A 14,086-nucleotide genomic window follows, 5' to 3' on the forward strand; every position below is an offset into this window, starting at 1 on the left:
ATAATAATAATAATAATAATAATAATAATAATAATAATAATAATAATAATAATAATAATAATAATAATAATAATAATAATAATAATAATAATAATAATAATAATAATAATTATTATTATTTTTATTATTATTATTATTATTATTGTTATAATTATAATAATAATAATAATAATAATAATAATAATAATAATAATAATAATAATAATAATAATAATAATAATAATAATAATAATTTTGTAACAATGTTGGTAGAATTAAGCACAATATCTTAGGTAAAAGAACACAAGTGTAACTAATGCGACATTTTATTGTTGCAACGTTTCGCTCTCCAGGAGCTTTATCAAGCTGTTTCAAAGACTACATGGACACAGAGGGTATATACATCAATAAAAGTAGTAACACAACAGTAACAGTAGTAACACAACAGTAACAGTAGTAACACAACAGTAACAGTAGTAACACAACAGTAACAGTAGTAACACAACAGTAACAGTAGTAACACAACAGTAACAGTAGAAACACAATAGTAACAGTAGTAACACAACAGTAACAGTAGAAACACAATAGTAACAGTAGTAACACAACAGTAGCAGTAGAAACACAATAGTAACAGTAGTAACACAACAGTAACAGTAGCAACACAACAGTAGCAGTAGTAACACAATAGTAACAGTAGTAACACAACAGTAACAGTAGAAACACAATAGTAACAGTAGTAACACAACAGTAACAGTAGAAACACAATAGTAACAGTAGTAACACAACAGTAACAGTAGCAACACAACAGTAGCAGTAGTAACACAATAGTAACAGTAGTAACACAACAGTAACAGTAGAAACACAATAGTAACAGTAGTAACACAACAGTAGCAGTAGAAACACAATAGTAACAGTAGTAACACAACAGTAACAGTAGCAACACAACAGTAGCAGTAGTAACACAATAGTAACAGTAGTAACACAACAGTAACAGTAGAAACACAATAGTAACAGTAGTAACACAACAGTAACAGTAGAAACACAATAGTAACAGTAGTAACACAACAGTAACAGTAGCAACACAACAGTAGCAGTAGTAACACAATAGTAACAGTAGTAACACAACAGTAACAGTAGAAACACAATAGTAACAGTAGTAACACAACAGTAGCAGTAGAAACACAATAGTAACAGTAGTAACACAACAGTAACAGTAGTAACACAACAGTAACAGTAGAAACACAATAGTAACAGTAGTAACACAACAGTAGCAGTAGAAACACAATAGTAACAGTAGTAACACAACAGTAACAGTAGCAACACAACAGTAGCAGTAGTAACACAATAGTAACAGTAGTAACACAACAGTAACAGTAGAAACACAATAGTAACAGTAGTAACACAACAGTAACAGTAGAAACACAATAGTAACAGTAGTAACACAACAGTAACAGTAGCAACACAACAGTAGCAGTAGTAACACAATAGTAACAGTAGTAACACAACAGTAACAGTAGAAACACAATAGTAACAGTAGTAACACAACAGTAACAATGGTAACACAACAGTAGCAGTAGTAACACAACAGTAACAGTAGTAACACAACAGTAACAATGGTAACACAACAGTAGCAGTAGTAACACAACAGTAACAGTAGTAACACAACAGTAACAGTAGTAACACAACAGTAACAATGGTAACACAACAGTAACAGTAGTAACACAACAGTAACAGTAGCAACACAACAGTAGCAGTAGTAACACAACAATAACAATGGTAACAAAACAGTAACAGTAGAAACACAATAGTAACAGTAGTAACACAACAGTAACAGTAGCAACACAACAGTAGCAGTAGTAACACAACAATAACAATGGTAACACAACAGTAACAGTAGAAACACAATAGTAACAGTAGTAACACAACAGTAACAGTAGCAACACAACAGTAGCAGTAGTAACACAACAATAACAATGGTAACACAACAGTAACAGTAGAAACACAATAGTAACAGTAGTAACACAACAGTAACAGTAGCAACACAACAGTAGCAGTAGTAACACAACAATAACAATGGTAACACAACAGTAACAGTAGAAACACAATAGTAACAGTAGTAACACAACAGTAGCAGTAGTAACACAACAATAACAATGGTAACACAACAGTAACAGTAGAAACACAATAGTAACAGTAGTAACACAACAGTAACAGTAGAAACACAATAGTAACAGTAGCAACACAACAGTAACAGTAGAAACACAATAGTAACAGTAGCAACACAACAGTAACAGTAGAAACACAATAGTAAGAGTAGTAACACAACAGTAACAGTAGAAACACAATAGTAACAGTAGCAACACAACAGTAACAGTAGCAACACAACAGTAACAGTAGCAACATTACAGTAACAATAACAACACAATAGTAACACAACAATAACAGTAGCAATACAATAGTAACAGTAGTAACACAAAAGTAACAGCAGCAACACAACAATAACAGTAGCAACACAACAGTAGCAGTAGTAACACAATAACAGTAGCAACACAACAGTAACAGAAGCAACATTACAGTAGCAGTAGCAACACAATAGTAACAGTAGTAACACAACAGTAACAGTAGCAACACTACAGTAATAGTGGCAACACTACAATAACAGTACGTATAATAACAGAAGTTACAGCTAACGTTAGTTAATGTATTAAAGTCTTGATGATGCGCGTGCGCACACGCGCAGGAGCACACGCACATACACATACGCACACACACACACAGATACACACATACACACACACAGACACACACATACACACACACAGACACACACATACACACACACAGACACACACACATAGAATCCGAGGTTTGCAGATGACGTGAAGTTGATGAGAAGAATTCATTCGATCGAAGACCAGGCAGAACTACAAAGGGATCTGGACAGGCTGCAGACCTGGTCCAGCAATTGGCTCCTGGAGTTCAATCCCACCAAGTGCAAAGTCATGAAGATTGGGGAAGGGCAAAGAAGACCGCAGACGGAGTACAGTCTAGGGGGTCAGAGACTACAAACCTCACTCAAGGAAAAAGATCTTGGGGTGAGTATAACACCAGGCACATCTCCTGAAGCGCACATCAACCAAATAACGGCTGCAGCATATGGGCGCCTAGCAAACCTCAGAACAGCATTCCGACATCTTAATAAGGAATCGTTCAGGACCCTGTACACCGTGTACGTTAGGCCCATATTGGAGTATGCGGCACCAGTTTGGAACCCACACCTAGCCAAGCACGTAAAGAAACTAGAGAAAGTGCAAAGGTTTGCAACAAGACTAGTCCCAGAGCTAAGAGGTATGTCCTACGAGGAGAGGTTAAGGGAAATCAACCTGACGACACTGGAGGACAGGAGAGATAGGGGGGACATGATAATGACATACAAAATACTGAGATGAATTGACAAGGTGGACAAAGACAGGATGTTCCAGAGATTGGACACAGTAACAAGGGGACACAGTTGGAAGCTGAAGACACAGATGAATCACAGGGATGTTAGGAAGTATTTCTTCAGCCACAGAGTAGTCAGTAAGTGGAATAGTTTGGGAAGCGATGTAGTGAACGCAGGATCCATACATAGCTTTAAGCAGAGGTACGATAAAGCTCATGGTTCAGGGAGAGTGACCTAGTAGCGACCAGTGAAGAGGCGGGGCCAGGAGCTTGGACTCGACCCCTGCAGCCTCAACTAGGTGAGTACAACTAGGTGAGTACAACTAGGTGAGTACACAAAAACACACACACACACACACACACACACACACACACACACACACACACACACACACACACACACACACACAATAAGGAGCTAAGACTCGAACCCCGCAACCACAAATAGGTGAGCACATACACACAGGACCAAGAGCCAGGGAGCTTGGACTCGACCCCTGCAACCTTAACTAGATGAGTACACACACACACAAACACAAAAACAAACACAAACACACACAAACGTTTGCAACAAGGCTAGTCCTATATTAGGTCCTATTAGGCCTATATAAAGTCCTATATAAGGTCCTATATTAGGTCCTATATAAGGTCCTATATAAGGTCATGAAAGGACAGTTGCTGAAGATCTCTTAGCAGCTGCAACAGGGACACCAATGGACCCAGAGCTGCAAACTGAGGAAAAAAGTGGAGAGGAAAGTACAGTAGAACATTCCTGGTGTCAAACAGTGTGGTTGATCAGTGGAATCCATTGAAGGAGGAACCAGTAAATGTTGTAACTTCCAGAGTTTGTTTTAAATGATAAACACAAACTTGAAATACTGACACCATTGTAGCTACAAATATATAATTACAGATTGGTGATCACACACACTAGGGGTCAGGAGCTATGACTCGACCCCTGCAACCAGATACATGTGAGTACTAACCTGGAAGGGTCGAGGCAAGGAGAGGAGTACTGAGGCGAGTTCACCGCCCCCTGCCACACAGGAGTCACCAGCACGACCAACACCGTCCAGGACTAGTGATGGTGGTGGTGCACTCAACACTAGTGCATGACGTACCTGGAACAAGGAAACAACCACCATGAGTGCAACACCTTAACACCTGAGTGTGACACCACAACACTGAGTGCAGCACCGCAACAGTGAGTGCAGCACCATCACAACAGTGAGTGCAGCACCATCACAACAGTGAGTGCAGCACCATCACAACAGTGAGTGCAGCACCATCACAACAGTGAGTGCAGCACCATCACAACAGTGAGTGCAGCACCATCACAATAATGAGACCAGCACCATCACAACAGTGAGTGCAGCACCATCACAACAGTGAGTGCAGCACCGCAACAGTGAGTGCAGCACCATCACAACAGTGAGTGCAGCACCATCACAACAGTGAGTGCAGCACCGCAACAGTGAGTGCAGCACCGCAACAGTGAGTGCAGCACCATCACAACAGTGAGTGCAGCACCGCAACAGTGAGTGCAGCACCATCACAACAGTGAGTGCAGCACCGCAACAGTGAGTGCAGCACCATCACAACAGTGAGTGCAGCACCGCAACAGTGAGTGCAGCACCATCACAACAGTGAGTGCAGCACCATCACAACATTGAGTGCAGCACCATCACAACATTGAGTGCAGCACCATCACAACAGTGAGTGCAGCACCGCAACAGTGAGTGCAGCACCGCAACAGTGAGTGCAGCACCATCACAACATTGAGTGCAGCACCATCACAACATTGAGTGCAGCACCATCACAACAGTGAGTGCAGCACCGCAACAGTGAGTGCAGCACCGCAACAGTGAGTGCAGCACCATCACAACAGTGAGTGCAGCACCGCAACAGTGAGTGCAGCACCATCACAACAGTGAGTGCAGCACCATCACAATAATGAGACCAGCACCATCACAACAGTGAGTGCAGCACCATCACAACAGTGAGTGCAGCACCGCAACAGTGAGTGCAGCACCATCACAACAGTGAGTGCAGCACCATCACAACAGTGAGTGCAGCACCGCAACAGTGAGTGCAGCACCGCAACAGTGAGTGCAGCACCATCACAACAGTGAGTGCAGCACCGCAACAGTGAGTGCAGCACCATCACAACAGTGAGTGCAGCACCGCAACAGTGAGTGCAGCACCATCACAACAGTGAGTGCAGCACCGCAACAGTGAGTGCAGCACCATCACAACAGTGAGTGCAGCACCGCAACAGTGAGTGCAGCACCATCACAACAGTGAGTGCAGCACCATCACAACATTGAGTGCAGCACCATCACAACATTGAGTGCAGCACCATCACAACAGTGAGTGCAGCACCGCAACAGTGAGTGCAGCACCGCAACAGTGAGTGCAGCACCATCACAACATTGAGTGCAGCACCATCACAACATTGAGTGCAGCACCATCACAACAGTGAGTGCAGCACCGCAACAGTGAGTGCAGCACCGCAACAGTGAGTGCAGCACCATCACAACAGTGAGTGCAGCACCGCAACAGTGAGTGCAGCACCATCACAACAGTGAGTGCAGCACCATCACAACATTGAGTGCAGCACCATCACAACATTGAGTGCAGCACCATCACAACATTGAGTGCAGCACCATCACAACATTGAGTGCAGCACCATCACAACAGTGAATGCAGCACCATCACAACAGTGAGTGCAGCACCGCAACAGTGAGTGCAGCACCATCACAACAGTGAGTGCAGCACCATCACAACAGTGATTGCAGCACCATCACAACACTGAGTGCAGCACCATCACAACAGTGAGTGCAGCACCATCACAACAGTGAGTGCAGCACCATCACAACAGTGAGTGCAGCACCATCACAACAGTGAGTGCAGCACCATCACAACAGTTTATAAAGCCATCTATCATAATTTATCTATCTATCGACCCTTCTTAATATATCTCTGTATTCTTCAATATATTTATCTATTGTTACACACAATAATTACGTTATCTATCTCTCCCTTGTTCCCATCCCTCCCTCTCTCCCTTGTTCCCATTCCTCCCTCTCTCCCTTGTTCCCATCCCTCCCTCTCTCCCTTGTTCCCATCCCTCACTCTCTCCCTTGTTCCCATCCCTCCCTCTCTCCCTTGTTCCCATCCCTCCCTCTCTCCCTTGTTCCCATCCCTCCCTCTCTCCCTTGTTCCCATCCCTCCCTCTCTCCCTTGTTCCCATCCCTCCCTCTCTCCCTTGTTCCCATCCCTCCCTCTCTCCCTTGTTCCCATCCCTCCCTCTCTCCCTTGTTCCCATCCCTCCCTCTCTCCCTTGTTCCCATCCCTCCCTCTCTCCCTTGTTCCCATCCCTCCCTCTCTCCCTTGTTCCCATCCCTCCCTCTCTCCCTTGTTCCCATCCTTCCCTCTCTCCCTTGTTCCCATCCCTCCCTCTCTCCCTTGTTCCCATCCCTCCCTCTCTCCCTTGTTCCCATCCCTCCCTCTCTCCCTTGTTCCCATCCCTCCCTCTCTCCCTTGTTCCCATCCCTCCCTCTCTCCCTTGTTCCCATCCCTCCCTCTCTCCCTTGTTCCCATCCCTCCCTCTCTCCCTTATTCCCAACCCTCCCTCTATCCCTTTTTCCCATCCCTCGCTCTCTCCCTTGTTCCCATCCCTCCCTCTCTCCCTTGTTCCCATCCCTCCCTCTCTCCCTTGTTCCCATCCCTCCCTCTCTCCCTTATTCCCATCCCTCCCTCTCTCCCTTGTTCCCATCCCTCCCTCTCTCCCTTGTTCCCATCCCTCCCTCTCTCCCTTGTTCCCATCCCTCCCTCTCTCCCTTGTTCCCATCCCTCCCTCTCTCCCTTGTTCCCATCCCTCCCTCCCTCTCTCCCTTGTTCCCATCCTTCCCTCTCTCCCTTGTTCCCATCCCTCCCTCTCTCCCTTGTTCCCATCCCTCCCTCTCTCCTTTGTTCCCATCCTTCCCTCTCTCCCTTGTTCCCATCCCTCCCTCTCTCCCTTGTTCCCATCACTCCCTCTCTCCCTTGTTCCCATCCCTCCCTCTCTCCCTTGTTCCCATCCCTCCCTCTCTCCCTTGTTCCCATCCCTCCCTCTCTCCCTTGTTCCCATCCCTCCCTCTCTCCCTTGTTCCCATCCCTCCCTCTCTCCCTTGTTCCCATCCCTCCCTCTCTACCTTGTTCCCATCCCTCCCTCTCTCCCTTGTTCCCATCCCTCCCTCTCTCCCTTATTCCCATCCCTCCCTCTCTCCCTTGTTCCCATCCCTCCCTCTCTCCCTTGTTCCCATCCCTCCCTCTCTCCCTTGTTCCCATCCCTCCCTCTCTCCCTTGTTCCCATCCCTCCCTCTCTCCCTTATTCCCATCCCTCCCTCTCTCCCTTGTTCCCATCCCTCCCTCTCTCCCTTGTTCCCATCCCTCCCTCTCTCCCTTGTTCCCATCCCTCCCTCTCTCCCTTGTTCCCATCCCTCCCTCTCTCCCTTGTTCCCATCCCTCCCTCTCTCCCTTGTTCCCATCCTTCCCTCTCTCCCTTGTTCCCATCCCTCCCTCTCTCCCTTGTTCCCATCCTTCCCTCTCTCCCTTGTTCCCATCCCTCCCTCTCTCCCTTGTTCCCATCCCTCCCTCTCTCCCTTGTTCCCATCCCTCCCTCTCTCCCTTGTTCCCATCCCTCCCTCTCTCCCTTGTTCCCATCCCTCCCTCTCTCCCTTGTTCCCATCCCTCCCTCTCTCCCTTGTTCCCATCCCTCCCTCTCTCCCTTGTTCCCATCCCTCCCTCTCTCCCTTGTTCCCATCCCTCCCTCTCTCCCTTGTTCCCATCCCTCCCTCTCTCCCTTGTTCCCATCCCTCCCTCTCTCCCTTATTCCTATCCCTCCCTCTCTCCCTTGTTCCCATCCCTCCCTCTCTCCCTTGTTCCCATCCCTCCCTCTCTCCCTTGTTCCCATCCCTCCCTCTCTCCCTTGTTCCCATCCCTCCCTCTCTCCCTTTTTCCCATCCCTCCCTCTCTCCCTTGTTCCCATCCCTCCCTCTCTCCCTTGTTCCCATCCCTCCCTCTCTCCCTTGTTCCCATCCCTCCCTCTCTCCCTTGTTCCCATCCCTCCCTCTCTCCCTTGTTCCCATCCCTCCCTCTCTCCCTTGTTCCCATCCTTCCCTCTCTCCCTTGTTCCCATTCCTCACTCTCTCCCTTGTTCCCATCCCTCACTCTCTCCCTTGTTCCCATCCCTCCCTCTCTCCCTTGTTCCCATCCCTCCCTCTCTCCCTTGTTCCCATCCCTCCCTCTCTCCCTTGTTCCCATCCCTCCCTCTCTCCCTTGTTCCCATCCCTCCCTCTCTCCCTTGTTCCCATCCCTCCCTCTCTCCCTTGTTCCCATCCCTCCCTCTCTCCCTTGTTCCCATCGCTCTCTCTCTCCCTTGTTCCCATCCCTCCCTCTCTCCCTTGTTCCCATTCCTCCCTCTCTCCCTTGTTCCCATTCCTCACTCTCTCCCTTGTTCCAATTCCTCACTCTCTCCCTTGTTCCCAACCCTCCCTCTCTCCCTTGTTCCCATTCTTCCCTCTCTCCCTTGTTCCCATTCCTCACTCTCTCCCTTGTTCCCATTCCTCCCTCTCTCCCTTGTTCCCATTCCTCCCTCTCTCCCTTGTTCCCATTCCTCACTCTCTCCCTTGTTCCCATTCCTCCCTCTCTTCCTTGTTCCCATTCCTCCCTCTTTCCCTTGTTCCCATTCCTCACTCTCTCCCTTGTTCCCATTCCTCACTCTCTCCCTTGTTCCAATTCCTCACTCTCTCCCTTGTTCCCATTCCTCCTTCTATCCCTTGTTCCCATTCCTCCCTCTTTCCCTTGTTCCATTCCTCCCTCTCTCCCTTGTTCTCATTCCTCACTCTATCCCTTGTTCCCATTCCTACCTCCCTCTCTCCCTTGTTCCCATTCCTACCTCCTTCTCTCCCTTGTTCCCATTCCTACCTCCCTCTCTCCCTTGTTCCCATTCCCACTCTCTCCCTTGTTCCCATTCCTACCTCCCTCTTCCTTGTTCCAATTCCTCACTCTCTCCCTTGTTCCCATTCCTCACTCTCTCCCTTGTTCCCATTCCTCACTCTCTCCCTTGTTCCCATTCCTCACTCTCTCCCTTGTTCCCATTCCTCACTCTCTCACTTGTTCCCATTCCTCACTCTCTCCTTTGTTCCCATTCCTACCTACCTCTCTCGTTTGTTCTCATTCCTCCCTCTCTCCCTTGTTCCCATTCCTACCTCCCTCTCTCCCTTGTTCCCATTCCCCACTCTCTCCCTTGTTCCCATTCCTACCTCCCTCTCTCCCTTGTTCCCATTCCTCACTCTCTCCCTTGTTCCCATTCCTTACTCTCTCCCTTGTTCCCATTCCTCACTCTCTCCCTTGTTCCCATTCCTCACTCTCTCATTTGTTCCCATTCCTCACTCTCTCCCTTGTTCTCATTCCTCACTCTCTCCCTTGTTCCCATTCCTCACTCTCTTCCTTGTTCCCATTCCTCACTCTCTCCCTTGTTCCCATTCCTACCTCCCTCTCTCCTTTGTTCCCATTCCTCACTCTCTCCCTTGTTCTCATTCCTACGTCCCTCTCTCCCTTGTTCCCATTCCTCACTCTCTCCCTTGTTCCCATTCCTCCCTCTCTCCCTTGCTCCCATTCCTCACTCTCTCTCCTTTGTTCCCATTCCCCACTCTCTCCCTTGTTCCCATTCTTCCCTCCCTCTCTCCCTTATTCCCATTCCTCCCTCCCTCTCTCCCTTGTTCCCATTCCTCACTCTCTACCTTGTTCCCATTCCTCCCTCTCTCTTTTGTTCCCATTCCTACCTCCCTCTCTCCCTTGTTCCCATTCCTCCCACTCTCCCTTGTTCCCATTCCTCCCTATCTCCCTTGTTCCCATTCCTCACTCTCTCCTTTGTTCCCATTCCTCACTCTCTCCCTTGTTCCATTCCTCCCTCCCTCTCTCCCTTGTTCCATTCCTCCGTCCTTGCTAACCTCCTGCCCTGCCATAAGTCTCCTTCGCCCTGGGTTACTCACTCACCTGACTGTTCTTCCTGTAGAGGTTGACCATGGCCTTGAGTCTGGGCGGCAGGTAAGGCGGTCGAACTCCAGCCTTGGAGAGTGAGTGAGCCGGGTGTTGGAGCAGCACCTTGACGCATTCATGCTGGGCACGCTGATGCACATATAACAACTTCTATATATATATATATATATATATATATATATATATATATATATATATATATATATATATATATATATATATATATATATATATAAATATATATATATATAAATATATATATATATATATATATATATATATATATATATATATATATATATAATAGTAGTAGGTTGGTAGACAGCAACCACCCAGGGAGGTACTACCGTCCTGCCAAGTGAGTGTAAAACGAAGCCTGTGATTGTTTTACATGATGGTAGGATTGCTGATGTCTTTTGTCTGTCTCATAAATATGCAAGATTACAGGCATGTCTTGCTACTTCTACTTACACTTAGGTCACACTACACATACATGTACACATTTATTTATACACACTCATCTGAGTTTTCTTTGATTTTATCTTAATAGTTCTTGGTCTTATTAATTTTCCTTTTATATCCATGGGGAAGTGGAATAAGAATCTTTCCTCCGTAAGCCATGCGTGTTGTAAAAGTCAACTAAAATGCCGGGAACAATGGGCTAGTGACCCCTTTTCCTGTAAAGATTACTAAAAAGAATAAGAAGAAGAAAATTGTCAAAGTGGGAAGTCTGAATGTGCGTGGATGTTGTGCAGATGATAAGAAAGAGATGATTGTGGATGTTATGAATGAGAAGAAGCTGGATGTCCTGGCTTTAAGTGAAACAAAGCTGAAGGGGGTGGGAGAGTTTCAGTGGAGAGGAATAAATGGGATTAGGTCAGGGGTTTCAAATAGAGTTAGAGCTAAAGAAGGAGTAGCAATAATGTTGAAGGATAAGCTATGGCAGGAAAAGAGGGACTATAAATGTATTAATTCAAGGATTATGTGGAGTAAAATAAAGATTGGATGTGAAAAGTGGGTTATAATAAGTGTGTATGCACCTGGAGAAGAGAGAAGTGTAGAGGAGAGAGAGAGATTTTGGGAAATGTTGAGTGAATGCGTGGGGAGTTTTGAATCAAGTGTGAGAGTAATGGTGGTTGGGGATTTTAATGCTAAAGTGGGTAAAAATGTTATGGAGGGAGTAGTAGGTAAATTTGGGGTGCCAGGGGTAAATGTAAATGGGGAGCCTTTAATTGAGCTATGTGTAGAAAGAAATTTGGTAATAAGTAATACATATTTTATGAAAAAGAGGATAAATAAATATACAAGGTATGATGTAGCACGTAATGAAAGTAGTTTATTAGATTATGTATTGGTGGATAAAAGGTTGATGGGTAGGCTCCAGGATGTACATGTTTATAGAGGGGCAACTGATATGTCGGATCATTATTTAGTTGTAGCTACAGTTAGAGTAAGAGGTAGATGGGAAAAGAGGAAGGTGGCAACAACAAGTAAGAGGGAGGTGAAAGTGTATAAACTAAGGGAGGAGGAAGTTCGGGTGAGATATAAGCGACTATTGGCAGAAAGGTGGGCTAGTGCAAAGATGAGTAGTGGGGGGGTTGAAGAGGGTTGGAATAGTTTTAAAAATGCAGTATTAGAATGTGGGGCAGAAGTTTGTGGTTATAGGAGGGTGGGGGCAGGAGGAAAGAGGAGTGATTGGTGGAATGATGAAGTAAAGGGTGTGATAAAAGAGAAAAAGGTAGCTTATGAGAGGTTTTTACAAAGCAGAAGTGTTATAAGAAGAGCAGAGTATATGGAGAGTAAAAGAAAGGTAAAGAGAGTGGTGAGAGAGTGCAAAAGGAGAGCAGATGATAGAGTGGGAGAGGCACTGTCAAGAAATTTTAATGAAAATAAGAAAAAATTTTGGAGTGAGTTAAACAAGTTAAGAAAGCCTAGGGAAAATATGGATTTGTCAGTTAAAAACAGAGTAGGGGAGTTAGTAGATGGGGAGATGGAGGTATTAGGTAGATGGCGAGAATATTTTGAGGAACTTTTAAATGTTAAGGAAGAAACAGAGGCAGTAATTTCATGCACTGGTCAGGGAGGTATACCATCTTTTAGGAGTGAAGAAGAGCAGAATGTAAGTGTGGGGGATGTACGTGAGGCATTACGTAAAATGAAAGGGGGTAAAGCAGCTGGAACTGATGGGATCATGACAGAAATGTTAAAAGCAGGGGGGGATATAGTGTTGGAGTGGTTGGTACTTTTGTTTAATAAATGTATGAAAGAGGGGAAGGTACCTAGGGATTGGCAGAGAGCATGTATAGTCCCTTTATATAAAGGGAAAGGGGACAAAAGAGACTGTAAAAATTATAGAGGAATAAGCTTACTGAGTATACCAGGAAAAGTGTACGGTAGGGTTATAATTGAAAGAATTAGAGGTAAGACAGAATGTAGGATTGCGGATGAGCAAGGAGGTTTTAGAGTGGGTAGGGGATGTGTAGATCAGGTGTTTACATTGAAGCATATATGTGAACAGTATTTAGATAAAGATAGGGAAGTTTTTATTGCATTTATGGATTTAGAAAAGGCATATGATAGAGTGGATAGAGGAGCAATGTGGCAGATGTTGCAAGTATATGGAATAGGTGGTAAGTTATTAAATGCTGTAAAGAGTTTTTATGAGGATAGTGAGGCTCAGGTTAGGGTGTGTAGAAGAGAGGGAGACTACTTCCCGGTAAAAGTAGGTCTTAGACAGGGATGTGTAATGTCACCATGGTTGTTTAATATATTTATAGATGGGGTTGTAAAGGAAGTAAATGCTAGGGTGTTTGGGAGAGGGGTGGGATTAAATTATGGGGAATCAAATTCAAAATGGGAATTGACACAGTTACTTTTTGCTGATGATACTGTGCTTATGGGAGATTCTAAAGAAAAATTGCAAAGGTTAGTGGATGAGTTTGGGAATGTGTGTAAAGGTAGAAAGTTGAAAGTGAACATAGAAAAGAGTAAGGTGATGAGGGTGTCAAATGATTTAGATAAAGAAAAATTGGATATCAAATTGGGGAGGAGGAGTATGGAAGAAGTGAATGTTTTCAGATACTTGGGAGTTGACGTGTCGGCGGATGGATTTATGAAGGATGAGGTTAATCATAGAATTGATGAGGGAAAAAAGGTGAGTGGTGCGTTGAGGTATATGTGGAGTCAAAAAACGTTATCTATGGAGGCAAAGAAGGGAATGTATGAAAGTATAGTAGTACCAACACTCTTATATGGGTGTGAAGCTTGGGTGGTAAATGCAGCAGCGAGGAGACGGTTGGAGGCAGCGGAGATGTCCTGTTTAAGGGCAATGTGTGGTGTAAATATTATGCAGAAAATTCGGAGTGTGGAAATTAGGAGAAGGTGTGGAGTTAATAAAAGTATTAGTCAGAGGGCAGAAGAGGGGTTGTTGAGGTGGTTTGGTCATTTAGAGAGAATGGATCACAGTAGAATGACATGGAAAGCATATAAATCTATAGGGGAAGGAAGGCGGGGTAGGGGTCGTCCTCGAAAGGGTTGGAGAGAGGGGGTAAAGGAGGTTTTGTGGGTAAGGGGCTTGGACTTCCAGCAAGCGTGCGTGAGCGTGTTAGATAGGAGTGAA

General features: G+C 45.3%; 1 protein-coding gene across 4 annotated transcripts in view; it reads right to left on the bottom strand.

Annotated features, from left to right (window-relative positions):
• Positions 1 to 14,086, bottom strand: part of LOC128690495 (serine/threonine-protein phosphatase 6 regulatory ankyrin repeat subunit B) — a 65,120-nt gene that overhangs the window by 7,502 nt on the left and 43,532 nt on the right. For all 4 annotated transcript variants that reach the window (XM_070089577.1, XM_070089575.1, XM_070089576.1 and 1 more), the window contains 2 exons: positions 10,465 to 10,596; positions 4,407 to 4,541 (listed from right to left, as the gene is read on the bottom strand). In XM_070089577.1, the coding sequence (XP_069945678.1) occupies positions 4,407 to 4,541; positions 10,465 to 10,596 (267 nt within the window). The remainder of the gene's footprint in view (positions 1 to 4,406; positions 4,542 to 10,464; positions 10,597 to 14,086) is intronic.

This window comes from Cherax quadricarinatus, chromosome 29, assembly GCF_038502225.1.
Source record: "Cherax quadricarinatus isolate ZL_2023a chromosome 29, ASM3850222v1, whole genome shotgun sequence".
Taxonomy (NCBI): domain Eukaryota; kingdom Metazoa; phylum Arthropoda; class Malacostraca; order Decapoda; family Parastacidae; genus Cherax; species Cherax quadricarinatus.